Source organism: Malus domestica, chromosome 17, assembly GCF_042453785.1.
Source record: "Malus domestica chromosome 17, GDT2T_hap1".
Taxonomy (NCBI): Eukaryota; Viridiplantae; Streptophyta; class Magnoliopsida; order Rosales; family Rosaceae; genus Malus; species Malus domestica.
The window spans coordinates 6,918,735-6,944,998 of NC_091677.1; the positions used below are offsets into that span (position 1 = coordinate 6,918,735).

The 26,264-nt window shown below is 35.7% G+C and overlaps 6 protein-coding genes across 6 annotated transcripts; 1 reads left to right on the plus strand and 5 right to left on the minus strand.

The window, feature by feature from the left end:
- Positions 1-857: 857 nt before the first annotated feature.
- On the minus strand, positions 858-1,499 carry LOC103425922 (uncharacterized). Its single transcript, XM_008364021.4, has one exon. The coding sequence runs from the start codon at positions 1,446-1,448 to the stop codon at positions 1,092-1,094; it is 357 nt and encodes a 118-aa protein (XP_008362243.1). The 5' UTR covers positions 1,449-1,499; the 3' UTR covers positions 858-1,091.
- Positions 1,500-4,249: 2,750 nt separating this feature from the next.
- Positions 4,250-4,755, minus strand: LOC103425923 (uncharacterized). The gene has a single exon (XM_008364022.4). The coding sequence runs from the start codon at positions 4,658-4,660 to the stop codon at positions 4,391-4,393; it is 270 nt and encodes an 89-aa protein (XP_008362244.1). The 5' UTR covers positions 4,661-4,755; the 3' UTR covers positions 4,250-4,390.
- Positions 4,756-7,043: 2,288 nt separating this feature from the next.
- LOC103404753 (uncharacterized) lies at positions 7,044-7,530 on the minus strand. The gene has a single exon (XM_008343708.4). The coding sequence runs from the start codon at positions 7,452-7,454 to the stop codon at positions 7,182-7,184; it is 273 nt and encodes a 90-aa protein (XP_008341930.1). The 5' UTR covers positions 7,455-7,530; the 3' UTR covers positions 7,044-7,181.
- A 3,575-nt stretch (positions 7,531-11,105) lies between these two features.
- LOC103425925 (uncharacterized) lies at positions 11,106-11,706 on the minus strand. Its single transcript, XM_008364024.4, has one exon. The coding sequence runs from the start codon at positions 11,587-11,589 to the stop codon at positions 11,323-11,325; it is 267 nt and encodes an 88-aa protein (XP_008362246.1). The 5' UTR covers positions 11,590-11,706; the 3' UTR covers positions 11,106-11,322.
- Positions 11,707-16,638: 4,932 nt separating this feature from the next.
- LOC103404755 (protein THYLAKOID FORMATION1, chloroplastic) lies at positions 16,639-19,613 on the plus strand. Its single transcript, XM_008343710.4, has 5 exons — positions 16,639-17,053; positions 17,647-17,914; positions 18,393-18,609; positions 18,784-18,899; positions 19,195-19,613. The coding sequence occupies exons 1-5, from the start codon at positions 16,855-16,857 to the stop codon at positions 19,286-19,288; spliced, it is 894 nt and encodes a 297-aa protein (XP_008341932.1). The 5' UTR covers positions 16,639-16,854; the 3' UTR covers positions 19,289-19,613.
- Positions 19,614-19,693: 80 nt separating this feature from the next.
- On the minus strand, positions 19,694-24,950 carry LOC103404756 (diacylglycerol kinase 5). Its single transcript, XM_029097811.2, is given in 14 exon segments — positions 19,694-20,458; positions 20,553-20,669; positions 20,782-20,863; positions 20,996-21,070; positions 21,162-21,229; positions 21,458-21,540; positions 21,751-21,799; positions 22,095-22,218; positions 22,528-22,547; positions 22,549-22,614; positions 23,224-23,352; positions 23,454-23,576; positions 24,172-24,381; positions 24,786-24,950. Coding segments are annotated over 13 exon segments (1,458 nt in total). The 5' UTR covers positions 24,370-24,381; positions 24,786-24,950; the 3' UTR covers positions 19,694-20,134.
- Positions 24,951-26,264: the final 1,314 nt, after the last annotated feature.

A 26,264-nucleotide genomic window follows, 5' to 3' on the forward strand; every position in this document is an offset into this window, starting at 1 on the left:
TACCACTTGTTTTACTTTATGGAGCTAAAACAGGGACTCAGTTTTTTTTTTTTTTTTTTTTAAATAAGAATTAGAGATGTCATTGTTAAAAGAAGTTGAGATTTATATCATAAAACTAATTGGTATTCTAACTCGATTTTTCATAAGTACATGCAGGGTTTATTTTATTTTATTTTTATGTGAGATTCTTCCCCCCAACAATTTTCCTAAATTAGAGAATGGTTATTAGAAAATATTTAGGTTTGAGTCTCATACTAAATGCCTAAAAGGGATAAAACCATGAAACAAACTAGTAAAGTCATCCAATCTCATACTAAATGCCTAAATTGCATTGGACTGGATTCTCACTAGTAAAGTCATCCAATCTGATTCAATCATGTTGGTTTGAAATTTAGGGATCCAAAACCATTAAAATCGGATCGAACCAGATTGGATCAGTCGGTTTGGGAGGTTTGAAAGGGATCTTCAACACCCCTACAATCGTGGCTAATCTTCTGTCCTAGTTCAGACTATGTTTCTATTTCTGTTCTTTTGATCTAATGGAAAGTTTTTGCTCCCTTTTCTTTTGGTATGGTTGGATGTTGCTAATTCTTCACTCTTTTGGTATGGTTGAACGTCTTGCCAGCGACCACGGAGGCAGCCACACTGGAGCAAACGAGATACAAACAATTTTGTCTCAAATTTGAAAATCACCTAACTACGTTCAGCAACATTTCAAGGAAAGTGAGAGTATAATAGGCGCTTTTGTCAATCCATCATAGCACCATTTTTTGTGGGGGCAATATTTAAACTTCAATTTCCATAAGAGCCCTTCTTCAAATGTACCGTTGTGAAAATAAAAAAATTCAACTCAATAGTGATCAGCAATTCTCAGATTTATATGTTTGATTTACATGGCAATTGTCATAACATAACAAAATTTACATCAATTTGCCAGGACCTAGCAGACATCAATTGCCTGCCACTTACGATCCCAAACGATAGCCTTTGCTAATAACTTAAGGACCCCTTCATGGGGTGTTCCATCAGCAAGCGCTTACACAAAAACATGCAATCTTAATTTGCTCTTGTTTCTGTGAATGAATAATTGATTAGTTGTTGGGACCCCAGCAGCTGAGGTACATGACTGTCCTCAAAGACTCCTCTGATTTCTTCATCTTCTCATCTCTCACTTTACTCAGAACTGAAGCAGAAGGAGAAGAGAGCTTGCTGTTGGCCTGAGAAAATGACCTCACTTGGCTCTTGGCTTGTTGGCCTACATATCTCAAAGCAGAGTTCCATCTGCAAATCCCTTGGTCCTTGAGTGCCTCCACAACTCCAACACTTGCTGCCACTATAGCCTTGCTTGCACTTGATGAACTCATGATTTCTTTTCTCTCCTTTGGGTATTCTGAATTCTTTTGGTAGTGATTGTGAATGTTTAAGTGTTTGATGAAGGATATGAGCATGAAGCGCTCTTTATATGGGAACTAGAAAGGGTGGGCCTTTCCACCAATTACTAGAGGCGGTTTAGAGTGTAAAGCCAATGGTATATATATTTCGTTTCTTGTCTTTTTGTCACACTCATTACCACTAACTATACAAATGAGCACACGGTTTTCCTTATCAAATCCACCTAAGCCTCAGGTATGGGAGGAAACACCACCTGCTTTTGTTTGTTACAGTGAAAATGTGAATGTATATACAGATAAAATGTCAATAGCATGTCAATAGTAACACGTATTAATACTAACATATCGATACACACTAGTATTTTTTTTTTTTTAACAAATTCTAGCTACTTGAATCTTTAAGTGCATGAACCAGAGAAAAAATGGATAACTTCCATATTTGGAAAATGAGTAATTTTGATGGTAATAAATCAACACAGTAATTATATCCTCATCCATGAGAAGAAACTAGTTGAATGTAAGGAATTTGTAAGGGTGGGCCTTTCCACCAGTAACTAGAGGCGGTTTAGGGAGTGTAAAGCCAATGGTATATATTTCTTTTCTTCTCCTTCTGTCACACTCATTGCCACTAACTATACAAATGAGCACACGGTTTTCCTTATAAAATCCAACTAAGCCTCAGGTATGGGAGGAAACACCACTTGTTTTTGTTTGTTTTAGTGGGAAATTGTCAAACTGTTTCCAAGACAAGATAATCTATTCAGCTAAACAACTATATCCTTTTTTTTTTTGGGATAAAAATTAATTAACTCAGATTTCAAAGATTTTAGATTTCATTTTTCTAAATAGTACTATCCATACATCATTTTTTACCTTATACTCACTTTTATTAGTTTTTGTTCATTAATCTTTTTCATTCATTCGATCCAACAGCCGGAAATTAAGAGAGTGTATGAGAGGTAAAATTTGGTGTATGGATAGCACCATCCTTCCTATAAATAAATATCTAAGAAAATTGCTACTAAAAATTACTTAGAAAACAAACTTCCTGAGAGAATAAATCTTACATCAAGTAAAATAAATCTTATTTGATAGTTTAAATGATTTTGGCATCTCTCCCTTATTGTGAGTTGTGTTCGGATGGATACTCACATTCTAATATGAAATCAAAGCAGGCTATGCACTTGTTGAGTCAAGGGTCTACGTGCCCACACGTTAGCTAATTAATATGGCCCACGTGTTAGACTTAAAATGACCCCACACTTCTTTGTCAACAATTGCGAGATCATCAAAAAGTGGTGTAGTCTTTTCCTCGCGATGCCTTTATAGTATTTCTCCGGCTGGATTTGGATTCTCCGGGTGGTGTAGTCTTTTTTATGAGTTTGCAATTGCAGTATTTCTTATAGCATGAGTGGCCTCTCATTCCTGATCGAGAAATTTCTCATGTGGTTCTTCTTAAGCAAGGCTTCTTGTTGAGGAATAAATGTTATTATTCACTTTATGATGATACCTGCCTTCACTTCTTCGATTTTCAAGTGGTTCACCTTTTGATTTCAAGTGATTTTACCCTGAAATAATTCTAGCCTTTCTTAAATTACTCTCAAGCATGTCCAGTCAGTCCAGTCATTTAGCTACAAGCTTCATAGTTAAATACTCCTGACTGCTCAAATAGTCTTAAACAATTTTAACTATCTGAGTAGGCTTAAATATTCTTAACTACCTAAACAGGCTCCAAATTACGTGTCCAAATAGAAATTACCTAACTACGTTGATAAATTTCAATGGAAAAGAGAGAGTATACTGTATGCATTTCTGTCGCTCCATGTCATAGTACCGACTTTGGTGGGAAATTTTACACAATGTCAATGATTTCCAGGGTTCTTGCATTCTCTCCTCATCGCCCATATATTGCGTATGCTTGCACAGGCCTATAAATTTTGAATAAAAAACGTTTGGATACTGGCAAATTTAACGCTATTATAGGATGATAAATGTTCCACTCAGGACAAAGTAACTAGTGGCTAAGTGTGTCCTCTGCGGAATCCAGGGTGAATCTACAATTCACCTTATCCGCGATTGTGCATTTGCTAAGTGTTTGCTAAGTGTGTCTGGCTTGCTACTCCAATTGGTATCCCTCCTTCTCCGCCTTATGTCCTCTCGATGTTGGATTGGATTCTGAGTTGGACTTCTCACCTCAATCCATCGAACTTTGCTTTTGGTTTAATGGTGCTTTGGGCAATCTGGGGTGCACGAAATAACCATCTCTGGAATGACTGTATGGACTCTCCTGACATCATCGCTGCTTGGGGTCTCTCTTGGTGGCAAAAGTTCCAGAGAGTTGCTCCCCCCCCCCCCCCCTCCCTGAGACTCGCTACTCGTCCCCAAGTCCCTCATAGGTCGTCCCGCCCTCCTGCCCATTTCCTTACAGCTAGGGGGTTTTCAAAACAATATCCTCGAGAGTGGTTCATTCCAGATTGTGACGCTTCTACATAATTCTTCCAATTATTTGTCCGACATTGGACTCTTCCAACTATTTGTCCGACATTGGACTCTTAATTGAAGACTCGCGTGTGATCCTGTCTTCAACCACTAGAGCTTATGCTACCATGTTCGTCGCCAAGTCAATCGTATTGCTCATCGCCTTGCACGGTTTGCCTTTACTTCAAGTTCGTCATGTAACTGGTTTGAGAAACCTCCGGACCTCATCTCAAATTTACTGTTTGACGAAGCTGTTTTGTAATTGACGTAGGGCTTTGTAACTCTGTTTTTGAAATGAAATGAATCTATCGAGTACTTTTTCAGGAAAAAAAACAACTACTGGCTAAAGATGAAAAAAAGAAACGAGATCAAGGTAGAAATTCTCAGCAACAATTTCTGTTCTATATGGTGATTGTTACAACGAAACAAAATTTACATCAATTAGCCCCAAGCAAACATCATCATTTGCCGTAATTTACAACCCTAATCTTTGCTCTTGCTTTTGCGAATGAATCATTCAATTAATTGTTGGGACCCCAGCAGCTCAAAAACATGACTGTCCTCAAAGACTCCTCTGATTTCTTGAGCTTCTCATCTCTCACTTTACTCAGAGCTGAAGCAGAAGGAGAAGAGAGTTTGTTGTTAGCCTGAGAAAATGATCTCACTTGGCTCTTGGCTTGTTGGCCTGCATATCTCAAAGCAGAGTTCCATCTGCAAATCCCTTGGTCCTTGAGTGCCTCAACAACTCCAACACTTGCTGCCACTATAGCCTTGCTTGCACTTGAACTCATGATTTCTTCTCTCTCCTTTCGATATTCTGAATTCTTTTGGCAGTGATTGTGAATGTTAAGTGTTTGATGAAGGATATGATCATGAAGTGCTCTTTATATAGGAATTAGAAAGGGTGGGCCTTTCCACTAGTAACTAGAGGCGGTTTAGAGAGTGTAAAGCCAATGGTATATATTTCTTTTCTACTCTTTGTGTCACACTCATTGCCACTAACTGTACAAATGAGCACACGGTTTTCCTTATAAAATCCAACTAAGCCTCAGGTATGGGAGGAAACACCACTTGCTTTTGTTTGTTTTGGTGGGAAATTGTCAAACTGTTTCCAAGACAAGATAATCTATTCAAGCTAAAAAACTATATCCCCTTTTTTTTTTTTCTTTTTTTTTTTTTTGGGATAAAAATTAATTAACTCAGATTTCAAAGATTTTAGATTTCATTTTTCTAAATAGTGTTTTCCATACATCTCTTTTTACCTCATACTCACTCTTATTAGTTTTTGTTCATTGATCTTCTTCATTCATTCAATCCAACGGCTGAAAATTAAGAGAGTGTATGAGAGGTAAAATTTGGTGTAAGGATAACATCGCCCTTCCTATAAATATACATCTAAGAAAATTGCTACTAAAAAATTACTACGAAAACAAACTTATTGAGAGTATAAATCTTACATCACCTAAAATAAGTCTTATATGATGGTTTAAATGATTTTGGCATCTCTCTCTTATTGTGAGTTGTGTTCGGATGGATACTCACATTCTAATATGAAATAAAAGCAGGCTATGCACTTGTTGAGTCAAGGGTCTACGTGCCCATACGTTAGCTAATTAATGTGGCCAACGTGTTAGACTTAAAATGACCTCACACTTCTTTGTTAACGATTGCAAGATCATCAAAAAGTGGTGTAGTCTTTTCCTCGCGATGCCTTTATAGTATTTCTCCGGCTGGATTTGGATTCTCCGGGTGGTGTAGTCTTTTTTATGAGTTTGCAATTGCAGTATTTCTTATAGCATGAGTGGCCTCTCATTCCTGATCGAGAAATTTCTCATGTGGTTTTTCTTAAGCAAGGCTTCTTGTTGAGGAATAAATGTTATTATTCACTTTCTGATGATACCTGCTTCACTTCTTGATTTTCAAGTGATTTTAACCTTAAATGATTCTAGCCTTTCTAAATTGCTCTCAAAAAAGTCAGCCCGGTCACTTAGCTACAAGCCTCATACTTAAATACTCTTGACTGCTTAAATAATCTTAAACAATTTTAACTATCTGAGTACGCTTAAATATTCTTAACTACCGAAACAGGCTCCAAATTACGTGTCCAAATAGAAATTACCTAACTATGTTGATAAATTTCAATGGAAAAGAGAGTAAACTGTTTGCATTTCTGTCGCTCCATGTCATAGTACCAACTTTGGTGGGAAATTTTACACAATGTCAATGATTTCCAGAGTTCTTGCATTCTCTCCTCATCGCCCATATATTGCGTATGCTTGCACAGGCCTATAAATTTTGAATAAAAAACGTTTGAATACTGGCAAATTGAACGCTATTATAGGATGATAAATGTTCCACTCAGGACAAAGTAACTAGTGGCTAAGTGTGTCCTCTGCGGAATCCTGGGTGAGTCTACAATTCACCTTATCCGCGATTGTGCCTTTGCTAAGTGTGTCTGGCTTGCTACTCCGATTGGTATCCCTCCTTCTCCGCCTGACGTCCTCTCGATGTTGGATTGGATTCTGAATTGGACTTCTTACCTTAATCTATGGAACTTTGCTCTTGGTTTAATGGTGCTTTGGGAAATCTGGGGTGCACGAAATAACGGTCTCTGGAATGACCGTATGGACTCTCCTGACATCATCGCTGCTCGGGGTCTCTCTTGGTGGCAAGAGTTCCAGAGAGTTGCTTCCCCCGCCCTCCCTGAGACTCGCTACTCGTCCCCAAGTCCCTCATAGGTGGTCCCGTCCTCCTGCCCAGTTCTTTCGAGCTAGGGGGTTTTCATAACGTTATCCTCGAGAGTGATTCACTCCAGATTGTGACGCTTCTACATAATTCTTTAAATTATTTGTCCGACATTGGACTCTTAATTGAAGACTCGCGTGTGATCCTGTCTTCAACCACTGGAGCTTATGCTACCATGTTCGTCGCCAAGTCAATCGTATTGCTCATCGCCTTGCACGGTTTGCCTTTACTTCAAGTTGGTCATGTCACTGGTTTCATAAACCTCCGGACCTCATCTCAAATTTACTGTTTGACGAAGCTGTTTTGTAATTGATGTATGGCTTTGTAACTCTGTTTTTCAAATGAAAAGAATCTATCAAGAGCTTAAAAAAATAAAAAAATAAAAACTACTGGCTAAAGATGAAAAAAGAAAAGAGATCAAGGGCGAAATTCTCAGCAACAATTTCTGTTCATGGTAATTGTTACAACGAAACAAAATTTACATCAATTAGCCCCAAGCAAACATCATAATTTGCCGTAATTTACAACACTAATCTTTGCTCTTGCTTTTGCGAATGAATCATTCAATTAGTTGTTGGGACCCCAGCAGCTCAAAAACATGACTGTCCTCAAAGACTCCTCTGATTTCTTGAGCTTCTCATCTCTCACTTTACTCAGAGCAGAAGCAGAAGGAGAAGAGAGTTTGTTGTTGGCCTGAGAAAATGATCTCACTTGGCTCTTGGCTTGTTGGCCTGCATATCTCAAAGCAGAGTTCCATCTGCAAATCCCTTGGTCCTTGAGTGCCTCCACAACTCCAACACTTGCTGCCACGATAGCCTTGCTCGCACTTGATGAACTCATGATTTATTTTCTCTTTGATCTTCTGAACTCCCGTAGTAGTGATTGTGAATGTTTTAAGTGTTTGATGAAGAAGCTGAACACCAAGAGCTCCTTATATAGGGGGATTACAAACGGTGGGCCTTGTCAAAACTAGGGGCGTTTAGAGAGTGTAGAGCCGATGGTATTTGTTTTCTTTTGTCACACTCATTGATGGAGACAAAATTCGGCTGGGTGGATGAAATGACACTCACTGCCCACTGGACCACAAATGAGCACACGGTTTTGCTTATTATATCCATTTAAGCCTCAAGTATGGGAGGGATTGTATAAGTGGAAATTGTCACATTGTTTGACAAGCTAATCATTTTGTTTTTTAAATAGAGATGATACAAATCTTAAAGAAGATCCTCCACAGATTATTAAATCATAAGTGTCTAACTTATCCTATGTATGATTTCTGGGGGGAAATTACATACGTATGTCGTAGATCAAGACAAGCTATTCTACTGATTACCAAGTAACTCAAGTTTTTGTTTTTTATTACTGAGAAAAAATAAAATTACAAAACAAACTCATACAGAATAAAATATAGAGAAGCTAGGGAGAGAAAAGAGACAAAATAAATATATGATATGAGTAATGCTGTATATTAATATTCTAATACAAATCATGTGATGTATTAATAATAGAAAACATGCACGTTAATCAACATTTAAGTAATAATTCAATCATTAACATCCGTGTAATAAATAATTTATAAAACTTGATTAAAATAATTGATCTCTGTAATATTACTCGATATGATACGCACACACACGTATGATTAAAATAATTGGTCTCTGTAGTATTACTGGATATGGTATATTTTGAGATGCCTTATATATATTCTATTATTTTCAGATCATTACTTCCAAATTTGTTTTGAAAAAACTTGGTAGCATATGGGGCCTTAATTTTGTTTTGACAATATTGCTAGCTGAATTTTTTTTCACTTTTGTGCCTCTACCATTAGATTACGTTTGACGATCTAGGCTAAAAGAACTTTTGACAATATTGCTACCTGAATCCAATTTTCACTCAAAATTCCATTTAGGTTAACAACGTGACTTGCACAAGACAACATTTTAAGGACAATTTCTTCAAGTCAAGCTTCAAAGAATATCAGACGCATTTCTTACGCACACATAAAAAACAAAACAAAAAAACAAAATTTTCACTCATGTAATGCCAATTGTAGATGTTTTGAGGTCATTTCCTCCAAAACAATTTGGATATCTTTTAATTTCTCGCATCTTCTCTTATGACGTGTTTACGTAACCATAATGAAAATATGTGGAATTGAATTGAGGAGAAATTGAAATGAGGAGGAGTTAGAATCAGATTCTTGTTGAAGTTGTTTACTTAAATGTTCTAGAATCGGAATAAAAATGAAACTAATTCCATAAAGTTGTTTACTAATTTAGCAGAATCGGAATATAAACCAGTATGATTACTAAATTGCCCTTATCCCGATTCAAATATTTTATATACTTTTTCTAATAAAATTTGATATAATATATAATAGTAAGAAAAAAATAAATAAATCGCTTTTTTATTTCATAGACACATTAAAGTGTTTTTTTTATTTATTTTTAATAAATTTAAGTATGTACTTTAATATTTAAATTTTCTCGCTCAAAATTGTAGTTTCTTCTATTCGGCATATGCATGGAGTTGTGCATAATGTGAATGAGGGCATAATAGGAAGAAAAAATGCATTCCTGATTCCTTCACCATCCAGGAATCCAAATACCTCACCTATGAAGGGAGTCCAATTCCACCAATTTCAGGAATTGAATTCCATTTTTCGTGTGGGTCACACACGCTATTGATTCCTCCAAATCATAGTAAACACAAAAATTATCCGTAATCAGAATCGGATTCCTTATTTTCATTTCGATTACGGATGCATAAACACGCCCTTAATCTAACCATAACCTAGCTCGTATTTTGTAACTCTGCTCAAGATTGATGATGAACTAACCGCATTTTATCTTCTTCTCATTATCAAACTCCAATTAATTCTTAATTATGTAATTATTAGTTGAAAAAACTTGTTTAGTATAAAAAATAAGTTGCATTTTTATCTATTTTTTTAAGTGGAAATTACGTGGAGGGTCCTCACATAAGCTTGCAAGTAAATTGGCCAACTCTGTAGCTTACTAATTAAATTTATGATGGAAACTCAATTATGGGCGAAATCCAGTGGTCACACGCACTTCACGTCATCCTAATTGTTTTGTCCATATGTTTTTTTAATGATATACCTAAACCACACAATGAGCTAGCCTAATTTAGTATTAATGTCGCAATTCACGAGCGTCAAACTTAATACCTCTTATTTACAAATGAAGAGAAATATCACTACACTATTATACTAAGTGAATTATTATTCACTTGACAATTCACCAATATTAAAAATAAGAGTAATGCTAAGGAGACTAAATGTGCAGATTAAATTTTATAAACTAAATTATATGGAAGTTGATGATTGGAAAATTACTTAAATGTTGATTAACGTGCTTATTTCTTATTGTTGACACATTATTTAGTTTGTAAATTTAGTTTATAAATTTGGTTTACCTATCATTACTTAAGTGTTGATTAACATACTTATTTCTTATTGGTGACACATCATTTAGTCCATCATATGTGAGACTTTGTCATTCATATTTTTACACCTACCTTATATGTGTTGAATTTTTAGATTAAATATACAGACAATACTGATTCGGTGACATGGATATGTAGCAATTTTCAATGTGATTGTTGATAGATCATTTAGTTTATAAATTTGGTTTACCTATCATTACTTAAGTGTTGATTAACATGCTTATTTCTTATTGGTGACATATCATTTAGTCCATCATTTGTGAGACTTTGTCATTCATATTTTTACACCTACCTTATATGTGTTGAATTTTTAGATTAAATATACAGACAATACTAATTCAGTGACATGGATATGTAGCAATGTGATTGTTGACACATCATTTAGTTTGTAAATTTAGTTTATAAATTTGGTTTACCTATCATTACTTAAGTGTTGATTAACATGCTTATTTCTTATTGGTGACACATCATTTAGTCCATCATCTGTGAGACTTTGTCATTCATATTTTTACACCTACCTTATATGTGTTGAATTTTTAGATTAAATATACAGACAATACTAATTTGGTGACATGGATATGTAGCAATTTTCAATGTGATTGTCACATGTATCAACTTCAATTCAAGTTCTAATGAATCTAAGTGGGTACATCCTCAAATTTATGGCTTGATGAATTCACCATGAGCTCCAATTTATGTCAACTAGCCTTCATGCACGTGCTCATGCGTGTGCATAAGGTATTTTTTTAATCACGACATGCTACACGCGACTTACACGTTTTAAATGTATTTATATACGTTAATTGACAAAAAGAAAGTCAAATATTGGAAGTAAATGAATAATCTTAGATCATGTTAGAAGAAACCCCTTAAGTGTAGATAATATCATTTGTTCAAAAAAAAATCATTTGACAACTAATTTAATCATATTATTATACGCGTGCGAAAGACCTTTTTCATAACCAACATTACACACTTATCACGATGTTTTAAACGTGTTTAAAAATAGAAAAAATAATATTTAATAAACAATTGATAGAATCATATTATTGCTAGCCTATAGTGAGGTACTAATAAAAAAATTAAAATAAAAACTGTACAAAAAAAAATTAATTATTAAAAAACACTATCAAAATGACAAAAATATCCCTACAACTATTCATTATTTTTTATGAAGCTTGTGACACAAAAAAACACTATTCATTTGGGCTTGTTGGCTTTATATAAAAGAAGATAATTAAGGCCCCCAGCAGCTCAGGTACATGACTTTTCTTAGAGAATCCTCAGCTGCTTGGTTCTTCTTTTCGGATTTCAGTTTGTTCAAAACCATTGCAGAAGACGAAGGCGATAGTTCCTTTGCTTGCAAGAAAGATCTCACATTGCTCTTGGCATGCTGGTGAACAGATCTCATGGTGTAACTCCATCTGCCGAAACCTTGATCTTTCAAAGCCTCAACAGCTCCAACGCTAGCCGCTACTATCCACGCTCCTCTTGTTCCACACATCTTGAAATATAAACAGAACAGAACAAACAGCTTAGTTCTAGTTTAGTTTCTTGGGTGTGAATATATATAGGAGAAAAATGAGGCTAAAACCAGATGGATTCAGAAAGGCAAAAATACAAAGTTGCTGTGGATTTGTATATTTCAGGAAGCTGGCTTTGTCCTTTTAAGTTTTTTACATATGAAGTGACAAATTATGCAGTGGTTTTCAGTGAAGAAACCAGGGGTCTTGCACCTTGTTTTTGCAAAATTTGATCAAAATAGTAACGGAAGGAGGACCCCAATATTGTGATCTCAGCTTATTTGTCTCAGTTGCATGCTATCACGCCATCATGCCATCATGCCATCATGCACCCTTTCATCCCTGCTGTATATTCTAGTGATTATGGTCTTATCTCCATCGTTCAGTATGGTGTGCCTGATAAGTACGAATCAACCCATTTCGTGCTACTGTACGTTGTGTACCGGATCCGTTTTCATCTAATCGAAAAGAAGGAAACAAAATAATCTTATCGAATCTGCGTTATGCTTCGTACCAACTTGATCCGTTTTGCCATTTTCAAATTACGGTTTCAATAATCCTATACTTACCTCTACTCAAGTTGCGGCCATGACTTCACTCATTTGTTAGAATCAATCAATATCATCCCATACATAATTTAGGATAAAAATGAAATGTTACTTGGTGATCACATTATTTACAAATTTAAACTCATCTATATATCATCAGTACTTGGGAGCAGCCTCTCCATAAAATGGGGGTAAGGCTAGCCGACATTCACCTCTCCCAGACCCTGCGTAAAGCGGGAGCCTTGTGCACTGGGTACGACCTTTTTTTTATATATCATCAGTACCTTTTGAACTCTAAAAGCTAGTAGCCATTACTTCAATCAAGAAACCCAAAATTTAACCAAAACCCGTTTAACATGATCCGAAAAGCCACACTCTATAAATTAACAAATTTTGTAAAAGTTAGAAGAAGCTAGGCAACATCAATCATGCCTTATCATCATCACATGTATTCTGAAATAAGGTTTCCTACCATCTATGATGCCGTGACGAAGAAGGTTAAAGTGGAAGAGAGACGGATCGCGTTACAATACTAAAATAACCATATGTATACTGTGCATGTAATGTACTATCTTCTCCTTATTATGCTAGAACTATGCAGTTGAGCTTTCTTCCTCGGAAAGAGAGTTTTGGATTCAAGCCCACATACGGGATGTAATTTTTGTTAAGGCAAAATAACTAGTTATATAAATACTTGCCTTGTCATGCTCTGCAATTTTGTTCTTGACAAATACAAACTTGTGCATGAGAGGGTAATGAAAAAAAAAACTAGATTAAAAACCGTCATTTGTTTCATCCCATTTCATCATCTTTCAAAATTTTCTCTCTTTCTTTACTATATAAAAGAAATGTTTTGAGACACCAAAGATACCATTCTGTACTTCACTTTTATAAAAGTACAAAAGAAAATTTATACATACTGTAGGATGATATTTTTAGAGTGTCAATAACAACTCGTATAAAAAACACATAATATTTAACATTGCACAGGGAAAGAGGGAAGATCAAGATCTTGATTCATACAATTAATCCAACAAAATTAGCTGTACATATTATTAACACTAGAAAACAAAAGGACTAGTAATACAGATCGATGACCACATCACCGCATCTGCATGGATCGTCTAATTAAACACTAATTAACAAAGGTTAATTGGGACTTGAATTTCCAGATATTTATTAGTAGGTAATTAGGAATAGTACTGAAGACTCATCGTCTCTCATGTATTAGGACCCCAACAACTCAAGTACATTACAGTCCGGAGAGATTCCTCAGCCTGCTGTTTAAGCCTGCACTGATGATCACAGCTGCTGGTACTATTCTTGTTGTTTACAGCACCAGAAAATTCTGTGGCCAATTCCTTGCGACATGCCTTGCCTTTAGATGCTTGGTCTCTATTAGTGCTTCCTCTTCCTTGCATTGCTTCTGATATTTGAATCATTTCAAATGAAAGCAGTGTTTTAGTCGTTTGGGTGTGGCTTAGAACTTGGGAAACCAAGTTTCATATATAGGCAGAGAAAAGGCCATTAGCATATAATAGCTGCAAAATTTTAGTGGAGTAATTTAGTTTGACTGTAATTCAAATTAATAATTAGATATGACTTTATGAATCTTTCCAACCTTCGGAAATGTGAACTGCAGTAGCAAAAGCACCAGCTGGCCCTCTTTTAAAAAGTAAAAAAAGATATGAATTGCGATCTGTAGCTAGCCGAGTGGAAAGTAATCCACATGACATTGAGAGTGATTCAAATAGTAAATTACATTGAGGATCAGGGAGCAGCATTGTGGTGTTCCACTTGGCATTATATTTCCGTATTCGCTTCAAATTTATAGCAATCAACAGATCAAACCATTTTTTTTTTCTCTCACTTTGCTTGTTTATTTTGATGGATTCCCAAGCTATGCTCCTCTTCTCGTATACAATATATGATCCTATGGTTTAATTAAGGAAATGGTTGTGGACTGAAACTAAAAAACAATAGGGTGCACGTTCCCTCCATCGACATTGGAGCAAAGTAAGGCATATTATCACATGGGTGGAAGATTAGCATATACACGTTTAGCTCTGCAAGGATATGATTGATACCTAACACACTTCCTTTAATATCCTTTAATTTGCTTTTTAAGTATTGGATTTTGTTTACTACTTTAGAAGCTAATCACTAGATTCACTACCACTCCACCCCATTCATCTTTTTTTTAATTTTTTTAATTTTTTTAATTTTTATAAATTTTACTATTAGGAGGAGGAGAGAAAGTTTGAAACTATTATAATAATTTAGAAGATGAAGAAATTTCGAACTCGGAATTATGGGTAGAAACCCAACAACCTATTTCCTACAATATTGAACCATTCATGATTATCATGTATCATTTGTTACATATAATGCATAGACTTAAATTTATGTATATTGATGACCACTTAGCGAATAGATAGCCATATCTACATCTGTGAGAGCAACATATATAGAAAAATGTGTCAACAATGTGATTAGTAAATATGGTTTGAATAGCAACACTTTATTCAAAAAGTAAATAACTGTAAACTCGAATGGGGAAGCCTACTACCCTTTGTTAATCGTTTTCAATATTGGAAGGAAACTCAAAGTTTGGATACCAACTTTTTTCTATCAAAACATGGAAATAAAATAAAACTTAAGATTTAATGGTATAACAACAACAACAATACGTTAAAAGTGCTTTTGAGCTTAATGTTTTAGACAAATTAATGAGTTTTCAAAGTGGCCAAATTTAGTTGAAAGTTAGGTAAGAACTAATAATCAAGTTACTTATTTCAATATCAGTCTTCCACTAACTAAGTTTTTATTAGTATTACAAGAGATCTCAAAGTCAAATCTTTCTTTCTGAAACGATAAATAAGAGAGGCTACCACATTGTCCAATAAAAATGGGCAATGAATGATTCTAGTTCCTATAGTTTGAGCAAAATTTCACTTTCAGTTCTTGTAGTTTCAATTCTTGCGATTTCAATCTTTGTAGTTTATTAATTGTTGTTGTTTAAGGACAATACCTTAATTGTGGTTTTGTTGGTCACTACTACTTATGTGACATATGTAAAGGTGGGTTAGTGTTTTTGCATTTTTTTTTCTTTTTTTTTTTAGCAATCTCTAATTTTGACTTTTCAATGTCGTAATACAACGCACACACTTCTCAATTCGCTAATTTCTTAAATTAAAAAAAAAAACTCTAAGAAAATTATTGTCCCTCAATCACACAATTATTAAACTACAAACCTATAAATCGCAACATATTTTTTTTAACAAACAATACACTAAACGGGTTAGCAATAATATGGTTCAAATTCGTCATTGATGATAATCAAACTTCAAATCTCTCATTTACAAGTGAAGGTTGCAACAATTAAAGAACAAAGTGAAACTTCACTTAAACTATAATAATCAAATCATACTTATCTATTATATATAAAGAGAGAAGAAAAGGTGAATAGTGTTTTGGTGTCACCAAGCTTCAACAAAAAAAAAGGACAAAAATTCCCCCAAAACAATAAACTTCAAAGGCATCCCAAAATAAAGCATCAAATAAGGTAGGGGCATTTTCGTCATTTTAATAGTATTTTTTAATAATTAAATTATTTTGTGGTTTTTTTTTGTTTTTGTTTTTAATTAGTACCTCATAATTGGCTAGCAATAATGTGATTCAATTTATCTATTTTTAAACACGTTCAAAACATCTTAAGAGATGTGTAATGTCGATTATAAAAAAGATCATTCACACGCGGATAATAATGTGATTAAATTAGTTGTCAAATGATTTTTATTTTTGTAACAAACAATATTATCTATACTAAGGGGGGAGGGAGGTGGGCTTAGCCTCACAATAGGTTAGCAACAATGTGATTCAATAAGTTGTTTATTAAATATTATTTGCACTATTTTAAACAAATTCAAAACATCTTAAGAGGCGTGTAATGCTGGTTATAAAAAAAGTTTTTCGCACGCGGATAATAATGTGATTAAATTAGTTGTTAGATGATTGTTTTTTTTTTTAACATATAATATTATCTACACTAAAGGGGAGGGGATGGGCTTAGCCTCACAATGGGCTAGCAATAATGTGGTTCAATCAATTATTTATTAAATATTATTTTCTCTATTCTTAATGTAAATTCTATAGAGACCGATTTTATTATGTGAATTCAACTGCTTTAATTGGTTTATGAGAGATTTCTTCTAGCATGATCTAAGATTATTCATTTACTTCAAATATTTGACCTTCCTTTTGTCAATTTACACATATGTATACATTTAAAACGTGTTAGTCGCGCGTAGCACGTCATAATTCAAAAAATACCTTCTACATGCTCATGAGCTTGTGCATGGAGGCTAGTTGACCCGTAAAGTGAAAAGAAATCATAGTCTGCCAAAAAATAAAGCGGCCCGGTCCAATCCAATTCAACCCGGCCCATTAAAATATCTCTCTTTTGTAGTGCACCGCACGGCACTGGGCACAAAATTACTGGCTCACAAATCGTATCAAACACTGGATAAGCAGCCCTTCCTTTCGTGGACCTCTATCTCTCCCACTCCCACACTTCTCAACTACAATTAATATATAAATTAAAATTCTAAAACCCACGAAATCTCCTCTCCCTCTCCACAATGCTCAAAATTTTCCCGGAAAATTTTCAACGCTAAATTCTCTCTCTCTCTCCCTCCAATGGCGGCTGTTGCTGCTCTGTCTTTCTCGGCACTCAGTCCATGCTCTGATAGAAAATCGGTGGTCTCGTCCACTCGGAATTTGGCTTCCACCGCCGATGGCCTTCGATTCCGTAGGTGCATTTCCAGCCGTAGCGGTGGAATTCGAGCTTCGAGTTCGAGCTCTCGCATGGTGGTTCATTGCATGGCAGGATCGTCAGGTGGGTTTTTCTTGGTTACTTGTTTGATGGCATTTAATCGTTTAAATTTGCTGCATTTTCTCGGGAACTTGACTGGATCTTTATTTTATATGTTTGCTGCCAAAGCTTAATTTATTTTTAAAAATATTGTGCATTGAACAATGTTTAAAGTATAATTAAGTTCGATCTAATTATATTTAATGCACTTTCTTTCTTGCCAAATTATGGTCGTTTTTGTTTTTTGACAAACAACAAGATAATTACACTAAATTCATTTAACTACGAGCCGGTATTTGAACTTGGATGCAGAGGGTGGAGTATGGCTAAACCTTTGTCTGCAAATTATGGTCTTTTTTGTTGAAAGTAGAATTTTGACTTGCAGATATGGAAAGGAAGGATTTTTATTAATCATTTTGTGTAATCCTGTGAAACAAGACGAATGGGTCCTTAATGAATGAGGCTAACTATACTGTAAATGTTCATATTCTTCAGCTGCTCAGCACCGGTTTTCTGTTTCCGAATCGATATGTTTGAGTTGAATCAGAGTTTTTATTAGTCAAAGTTTTGTGCTTAACATTTTTGGTCATTATGTGGTATGATTGCTTGATTTGCAGATCCTCCGACTGTGGCGGATACAAAGTTGAAATTTTTGAAGGCGTATAAGCGACCAATCCCTAGCGTTTACAACAGTGTCCTGCAGGAGCTGATTGTGCAGCAACATTTGATGAAGTACAAGAGGACATACCGGTATGATCCTGTGTTCGCTCTTGGTTTTGTCACTGTATACGATCAGCTCATGGATGGATACCCCAGCGATGATGATCGAGAGGCAATCTTCCAAGCGTACATTAAAGCGTTAAATGAGGACCCAGAGCAATACAGGTTTGTCACTTGTGTTTTATCTTCTTTAGGGATTTATTTTCTCTGTTTTCTGCTGTGCTTAACTATTTGAAATGCAGCAATGTGGTATGTAAATTGTGACGATCACATATTATGAGGTTAAAAAAATATGAAAACTGAGTAAACATATTATGAGGTTGAAAAAAAAAATGAAAACTGAGTAAACATATTAAGTGGCTAATTGAGACTGATATTGCTATGATGCAGTCCTTTATGTGATAACCAAGGAATATCCCATTAAGAAGATAGTTTCTTTTCCGGTCATCGGAATCATACTAACTTCATAGTTCTACACCAGAATTTCCTAGTTTCTGGCAGAAGGTTGATTGATAAAATAATGTGCTTAAGATGCTGTAGAAAAAGAAAATGAATCCTAATTCACATATGATCAATCTCTTTCTAATATGTTTGAGAAAAGTCTCTATCTTGATTAGATAAGTTTCAATGCTAAGCACTACAGAACTGATGCACAAAAGTTGGAAGAGTGGGCTAGGGCGCAAACTTCCAGTTCATTAGTGGAGTTCTCATCCAGAGAAGGAGAAGTTGAGGCAGCACTGAAGGACATTGCAGAGAGGGCAGCAGGAAAAGGAAGTTTTAGCTACAGTCGTTTCTTTGCTATTGGGCTTTTTCGTCTTCTTGAGGTGGCAAAAGCAACTGAACCAACAGTATTAGAAAAGGTTAGATTTTCCAGTCCTATGAACATTACGGCTCAATGATGGATATTCGGCCAAGTGATTAGGTTACTGCATTTTGAGCTTGTTTGAGTTAATGATTGTTTGGATTCAATTATTCAATGGCCTTGCACGATGATAGCAATGATTGAGCATGTACACTTTGGTTCTGTTCAACAGTTATGTGGAGCCTTAAACATTGACAAAAGAAGTGTGGACCGGGACCTTGATGTGTACCGCAATCTGCTTTCCAAGCTGGTTCAGGCCAAAGAACTGCTAAGGGAATATGTGGACAGGTAACAAATCCCAGGATCATAGCAGTTATTGAACTCGTAGCATTACATGTGATATATAAGATAAGACATGATAATAACCCTCAAATCGACTGATTTCGTAATCACATTTCATACAACATCCACCAATTGACACTTTAACATCATACCGGTTGATCCCCTGTACTGCCTAACATTAAAATTCATAGCTCCAGTTCGATTATCTATAGCTTAGGTTGTAGTTTATGATCCAAGGACAGGTAAGCTTTTGTGCTTACTGCTCTCCATCATATTTGAATGCACTGAATTTGGCTTTCAGGGAGAAGAAGAAAAGAGAAGAACGGGCGGAAACACAGAGGGCCAGTGAAACAGTTACGAAATGTTTGGGGGACTATGACTATGTTAGCCAGTGATCGGAGTTGTGGCTCCTTCAAAGCTGATCACTCTCCGCAAAGCTGAAGATCCCCAAATCTTTTAAGGTTTTTGAGGTAGAGTTGGAGTTTTTATACCTAGACAAGTACCTTTCATCAGCTTGTACGTTTGCAGTTTTAGTGTATTGCTTGCAGTGGTGATCCGGCGACAGCCTATGTACCGACATATCTTACAAGTTTGTTTCTCATCAATATCTTTTGTTTTACTGAAAAGAAGTGTATTATAGCTTGTAAGTTTGTAACTACAATTCTCGATGTGCAAAATTTGGATCGAGTTCCCCATAGTAAAACTAATTTTCTCATTGTCTCTCTCTGTCTTTCTCAAGACGACAACAAAAATGGCGTCAGCGCAGTAACCGATTCTCGATTTAATTCACTGCCATTGGGTTTGAGAATAATTATTTGCATTCATTCACATAAATCAATCATTTACAGCTAGATAACAATGGGGTTGCTAAGTAAGAACCCTAGAAAGCACAAAACAATACTGATAGAAAGATCTTCCATGGATTCCTGCTAGAAATGTTACTAGGATGATTACGAAATTCCAAAAGAAATCTCACTCAATCATAAGGGGAATTGGACAGGACTGAGAAACAAATTACTTCGGGCTGGTTTGGTATTGATGTGCTTTAAAAAAAAGTTGTTTCTGCTATGATGTGAGAATAAGCTCGTTTTTGCTGCTTCACGTTTTCAGCTTTTTTTCACCCAAAAGTGTGAAAATAAGCTGTTTTTAAGTGTTTACCAAACACCTTTTTGAGCTCAGCTTTTTTTTATACCCACTTTTTATAAAATCACCTCAGTACCAAACCAGTACTTAATAAGAAGTTAACTGAGATGCGAAACATCAATCTCTTCCGGGAGCTTAAATGTGTCTGCTGCACCAAACTTCTTATACTCTGCCGATTCACGAGTTTCTTCATCATCCCAATCCTCTTCCTCATTTCCCTCGCTGCTGTGTGACTCAGGATTGTGAACGCTTTTAGACCTGCAGCCATGTCGAGCAAGAATGTTCACCTGGTGAAGGTGAGATATTTCAACCATGATAGTTTCATCATCAACTGGGAGGGGTTGCTTCCAGGGTTCCCCGTCGATCCTCATGTACGTATGATCAATTGCACCCTTGTGAAACTCAAAGCGAATACGGTGGGCCTATCATTGATAAAAAAAATAATAGTGTGTAAATACCCAATGCTGGACGGTACAATTGATTTATGAACGTAGATTTAACTTCTTGATCAAATACCTGGGCAAGACGAGTCCCATGTCCCTTCGGCGCAAGCAAAACAAGCCCATGCCATGCATCTCGAAATCCAACAACTTCAACAAGACCATCGTCTACATATGCTGGAGTAAAACGTCCCTGTAAAGTCATAATCCACCAAATATGTTAGATTTGAGAAATACTAATATAAAGAGTATTTCAACTACTTATCTAAAACAAAAGGAGGAAAGGGGGAGTGTTGTGAACTAACATTATGCCTCCTAGCCGGGACTCCCCAAGGATTAAATCCACCAGAAAAGCTAGGCAAATTGAGGATCACAATTGACTTGATACTGGACATAGAAACAGAAAGTTTAATAAGACATAATTGCAAAGGGAAATCAAACGTAAATACATCAAGTTCCGGAGAGAAAACAGGGGGAAACAAACAGTGCAAAGAAATTTGCATTGAGCAAGCAATGTACTTTGGAGGAATTTGGAGATCTTCCCATTGGCCATGGTTTTTCATGATCTTCACCTTTGCGAACTCCGCTATGTTCCTATTTCAAGAGAGATAATAAACTTCACATTCAGTAAAGAATGTTTTAGAAAGCGATTCCTTGCTGGACGGGCAATTCTCTAGATGCTCACCGTGAAGTAGATTGAGAAGGAGAAGAAGAAAACCAGCCTTGTGAATGGGTAATCTTTGCATAAGTAGCCTGTATTTAGAATTAAAAAGACACAGGAGTAAGCATAGTTTACTGTATATGACACATATAAAAATGAGCTAGAATACCCTGATCAACAAACAAGCAACCTTTTAGCTGATGTTAATATTATGAATTTGTTACAAGATCAAAATAGTTTTCATTCGTTTACTACGTGATGTCCATGCGTTTACTACATGATGTCCATGAACAAAAATGGTTTTTGCAGAAACTCCATACCTGATTGGTTAACTGATTTTTGAACTTTTCGGGATGCAGCTTTCGCTCAGTATGAAACGCATATGATACTTGAGCATCCATTCCTAAACACAACCACAAACATGTAGAGTTCATTTCAGAAAACACAGTTGAGTGAGAGAAGATATTGATAAACAATTAATCGTCTTATTTTGAATGTACAACGGTGGGACTTAAATGGACTGACAAAAGGAGAGATTTACTAGAATGATTAAGATAGCTTTGCAGATTTATGTTCAAAATACTTGACAGGACTCCAAGGGAAGAACTCCTACCCATACTGAAGTAGTTCCAAAATCCCCCACGAAAGGTATGGCACCCTTCCTGCAAAACACCGAAAGTTTGTGCCTATAAAACATCCCCAAAGGTTTGTATCTAACAAGAAAGAGAAGAGCTTTGAGCTTAACAAAAGTAATGCAATCATTTAAAGTAACATTTTGACATGGAGCTTAATTTTGCAAAGAAAAAAAATCAGCCACCAATAGCAAGCGGACCCAGCTCCTGAATCTTGGCTTAGCAATAGCTGATTCTATCTGTCTGCTAATCCCTGAGACTGGTTCTCTTGGCTAATGAACCAGATAAGTCAGAACTCTACTATATTGAGAATAGGGATAATTACCACGTTCAGCTCATTTGAATCAGAGACACGGCCAAATGCATGCAAAGAATGTGGTAGGTCAAGAGGCGCAATGGGATCACACGGACCTTCTTTTGGTATCCTCATCCTCATGAGAATGTGCCAGCTATATCAGAATAAAGAAGGAAAAATAAAACTAGAACTTTCATTTACGGGAAAAATGAGAGGCAAATGGTTAAAACTACAAAGAAAATGCACTAATGACCTAACGAGAAAAAGAGTGAACAAATTAGTCAGAATACTTCATCACTCCATCATATGGAAACAGGTAAATCTAAGATATACGAACAATAAAGAGTAGATTTAAAATGATGAGATCTGATCATTTGACACATCTAGCAACAGGGCTGTGAATCTACAGAAGGTGAATTTACAAAGTTTAAGATGTGAAAGGAAACAATGATGACTGTCTAACCTGTCTATTTTCATTTCCTTTTGCTCTCTTTACTTGGTCCAAAAAATGCTTCACAGATTGAGGATCTGTCCCAGGATTCTTCTTCCCCTGTATATTAGCAAACAGCACGTCATGCATGCACGATTCTGGCGATCAATTGCTGCATTTCTTACTACCATGACAATCACAAATTACATATAACATTTAAACTTCAATGAAAAAATGGAGAAGTTTTCTCCTCAATTTACCGATATACACAAATATATATACATATATATATACATACATACATATATATATATAATAATAAGGATTCGACGTGATCATGGAGTGCCGGCTGTCGACTACCTGACGCCCTCCCCCTCCTCCTTTATCCGGGCTTGGGACCGGCCATGTAAGACATAGGCGGAGTTACATACATATATATATATATCAATGAAAAAAGAACTACTGATATAAAAATATAACAAGCATGTATAAACACAGAATTTACTTGACTCAGATTGTACACGATTTGCCTCGCTTCACAGTTAAGAAAGACAAGGGAAAAAAGTACGAGTCTTAAAAAGAGATGAGTGCAATCAAAGTTGTAACTACCGTCTGCCTGCATAATGTCAAAGCATATTGTAATTTGCATGCAGTACAACTCAACCAGTCTTCCACATATGAAATATCCATTTTAAGACAACAAAGACATCGGGACAGGAAATTCCTTACCCATCCAAATGCAAAAGGAAGATTGTTTCCAGTTCCCAGTGGTACAGTGGCTATTGGCGGCGAATGAGATAATCTGAGATCAGAAACAACTCCAAGAAGCCAACCAGCAGTTCCATCACCACCTGCAACCTAGAGGGGCAATTCATGTCAGAAACATGAAAAGGTAACATCACACAAGGTCATGAAAAATAGAAAATTCACACCACTAACGTTGATTTAATTCGACTCACAATGATTCTCAAACTCTCTTGAATCTTTGTAGCGACTTCATCTCCATTGCGCTTGAGCATTTCAAGATTCGCATAGATTTGGCTCAGCACCTTATCAGGAGCCTCTTGCCCCAAATCATAAACCTAAAAATTATTTAGTTCAAGGTCAGGTTCATAAAAACTTCAAACTAAAACCCAAACGTTATATTCAACCAAATATTCAAAACAAGAAGACTAAATTGTAGCTATGGTCCCTCAACTTTAACTCAATTGAAACAATGGTCCCTCAACTAAAAATTCATTACTATTGGTCCCTCAACTCATCAAAACGTGCAGCTATGGTCCCTCAACTAAAAATCTATAACCATTGGTTCCTTAACTTTAATTTAACTGGAGAAATGGTTCCTTAACTTTAACCTAATTGTAGCAATGGTCCTTCCAACATAACTCGTTTTAACAAAAATTTTGACGTAATTGACGAAAATAACCATAATTACACACTTTGATGAGTTGAGAGACTCTAATTATATAAATGGTTATTCCAACATAACTTATTTTGACAAAATTTTGACGAAATTGATGAAAATGACTATAACTACGTATTTTGAAAAGTTGAGAGACCAATGGTAATGGATTTTTAGTTGAGGGATCATTACTCCAATTTGATTAAAGTTGATGGACCATTGCTACAATTTACTTAAACAAGAAATCTAACAACATTCAACCCTATAGAAAGTACCTGATTTTCGTTTAGAAGGGAACGGTATGTTACAAGAAGATTCCCACCAAGCTGGCCACCACTTTTGGAGTTGATAAACACTAAAACCGGACACTGCGGTACATCAGCAACATGTTCACTCTTTGATTCAGGCACTAGTACATACTTAGGAATTCTGAAATCCTTCAAGAAATCCTCCCCAAAGTGAGAATTTGCCATTATGCCTCTTATCTGCACTACAAAAATCATAATCAGTAACCGCGAAAAGAGCAGTTTTCTACAACCAATTTGAATTCGTGTCCTCCGAAAATACAAAATTTCACAAAACTAATCCAATACCATGCAATTTCATTGGTGATTAATCCAAGGAAAAAAGGAATTTTTTTTCATTGGTAGTGATAAACAAGTTGAAAGATTCAGTCTTTGCAGGATAAACATATATCAAATGGCACAAAAATTTACTCACAGAAAACCCATTTGGAAATAGAATCAGAAAAGTGCTGGAAATTCAATTTTGGCAAATGATAAGTACAAAAAAATGGAAAATTTATCTAGTGAGTTTAGGAGAGTGAGCCTCTAACCATGATCCAAATAAGCTAGAAGAAAAGGGTATCTAAACTACCCAGAAACTGGACCTGCGGGCGGTAAAGTCGATGAAATCTCGGATTTCCAGAAGGCTTTTCGGATCGAAAAGGAAGAACCCAAAAGTGCAGAGGAAGCGCGCAATGGTTGACTGGTTCGTGAGCTCAGAAGATTTTTATTCCATCGTGGAAACGCGAAGCGTGACCGCAGCCCTTAAAACGTGTTCGAAATTATTGCGGGGAAGGAGGGCGGGGAAAGTTTCTTGGAATGGAATTTACTGCTATCTTTATTATTTAGGAGCGCGGTATTCACACTTCTTTTTTATTTCTTTCATATTTTTTTAGTTTTAGCTTGTTCGAATAAATTGAAGAACATCAATAAATATAAATTAACGAGATATGTGAGAAATAAAAATCGGTGTGTAGATATCACATCCCTTTATCTACGTGTCGATTTGAACGAGTGGGGGAAAAGTCCGATGGGAATGGATTGGATTCCACTTGTGATTCATTTGTGGTCTGACGTGTCGGATTGGATTCCACTTGGCATTTTTAGTGGGGCCAATAGCTGTACTCGTTCTTTCCCACTAAGATTCCCACCCCAATACTTGACAAAGTAAGTCACCTTTTGGTCCATTTGTGAACACGTTTATAGAGTGTACTATAACCGACGGAATTATCCACGATTGTATGTGAACGATTCGAATGTCCAAATTTTTAAGTCATATTTCAAATTTTATCATTTAAAAGATTAAATAAATGCGAACACATTTCTACATTCGTGAGTGTAATGTTACAAACAAAAAAAATGTGATAGCTTGCGATGTCGCATGTTTTGAAGTATCATCAAGCTATGTTACTTCGTCATCACTCTTCTAAAACTTCTACATAGCGCCATCTAAGTCTAAATGGTTTGTCATCGTTCTGATTAATACCTAGGCGTTTTAAAATTAATAAAAGGTGTCTAGACCTGTTGAGGCGTCCGCTTAGACCCGCTGAAGTTGCGACTCACCTAGAGATAAAATATATAAATTTCATTTTGCATTTTATTTTTTCAGTAAATTGTGAGAGACTTGTTGAATACTTAAATAAACACACATTATATGTTTGTTCCCCATGTTTTCATTGTGTTATGGTACTTCATAATATATATGTCATTTTATTTTGTAGTTTATGATAAAATTATATATATATATATATATATTAAGTATAAACAGACACTATTTACACGAAAATATAATAAATTTACTTAAATCCACCTAATCCACCTAGGCGCCCGCTTAAGCCCCGCCTAGCCTCCTATGTGCTAAGTCCTAACCCACCGCCCGACCATTGCCTAATATCTTTTAGAACCTTGTTTGTCACTATCTCCATCTGCTCAAACCATCTAATTGACTTGTTACCAGTACGAGTGGCACATAGTGTTTGTTTAGAACCTCTTAATTAGCTAAATGGAGGCAAACATGACGCGTCAAATAAAAAAAACAAAAGAAAACTAATGAAAATGACTTAAAAACTTTGAGTTTTAACGAT

What these genes read in the sequence shown, in the direction of transcription:
- LOC103425922 (XM_008364021.4), bottom strand. Translation starts at nt 1,448, where the DNA reads ATGCTCATATCCTTCATCAAACACTTAAACATTCACAATCACTACCAA.
- LOC103425923 (XM_008364022.4), bottom strand. Translation starts at nt 4,660, where the DNA reads ATGAGTTCAAGTGCAAGCAAGGCTATAGTGGCAGCAAGTGTTGGAGTT.
- LOC103404753 (XM_008343708.4), bottom strand. Translation starts at nt 7,454, where the DNA reads ATGAGTTCATCAAGTGCGAGCAAGGCTATCGTGGCAGCAAGTGTTGGA.
- LOC103425925 (XM_008364024.4), bottom strand. Translation starts at nt 11,589, where the DNA reads ATGTGTGGAACAAGAGGAGCGTGGATAGTAGCGGCTAGCGTTGGAGCT.
- LOC103404755 (XM_008343710.4), top strand. Translation starts at nt 16,855, where the DNA reads ATGGCGGCTGTTGCTGCTCTGTCTTTCTCGGCACTCAGTCCATGCTCT. An exon ending in GAGGACCCAGAGCAATACAG is followed by an intron (nt 17,915 to 18,392) that starts GTTTGTCACTTG and finishes TAAGCACTACAG; the next exon opens with AACTGATGCACAAAAGTTGG. An exon ending in AACCAACAGTATTAGAAAAG is followed by an intron (nt 18,610 to 18,783) that starts GTTAGATTTTCC and finishes TCTGTTCAACAG; the next exon opens with TTATGTGGAGCCTTAAACAT.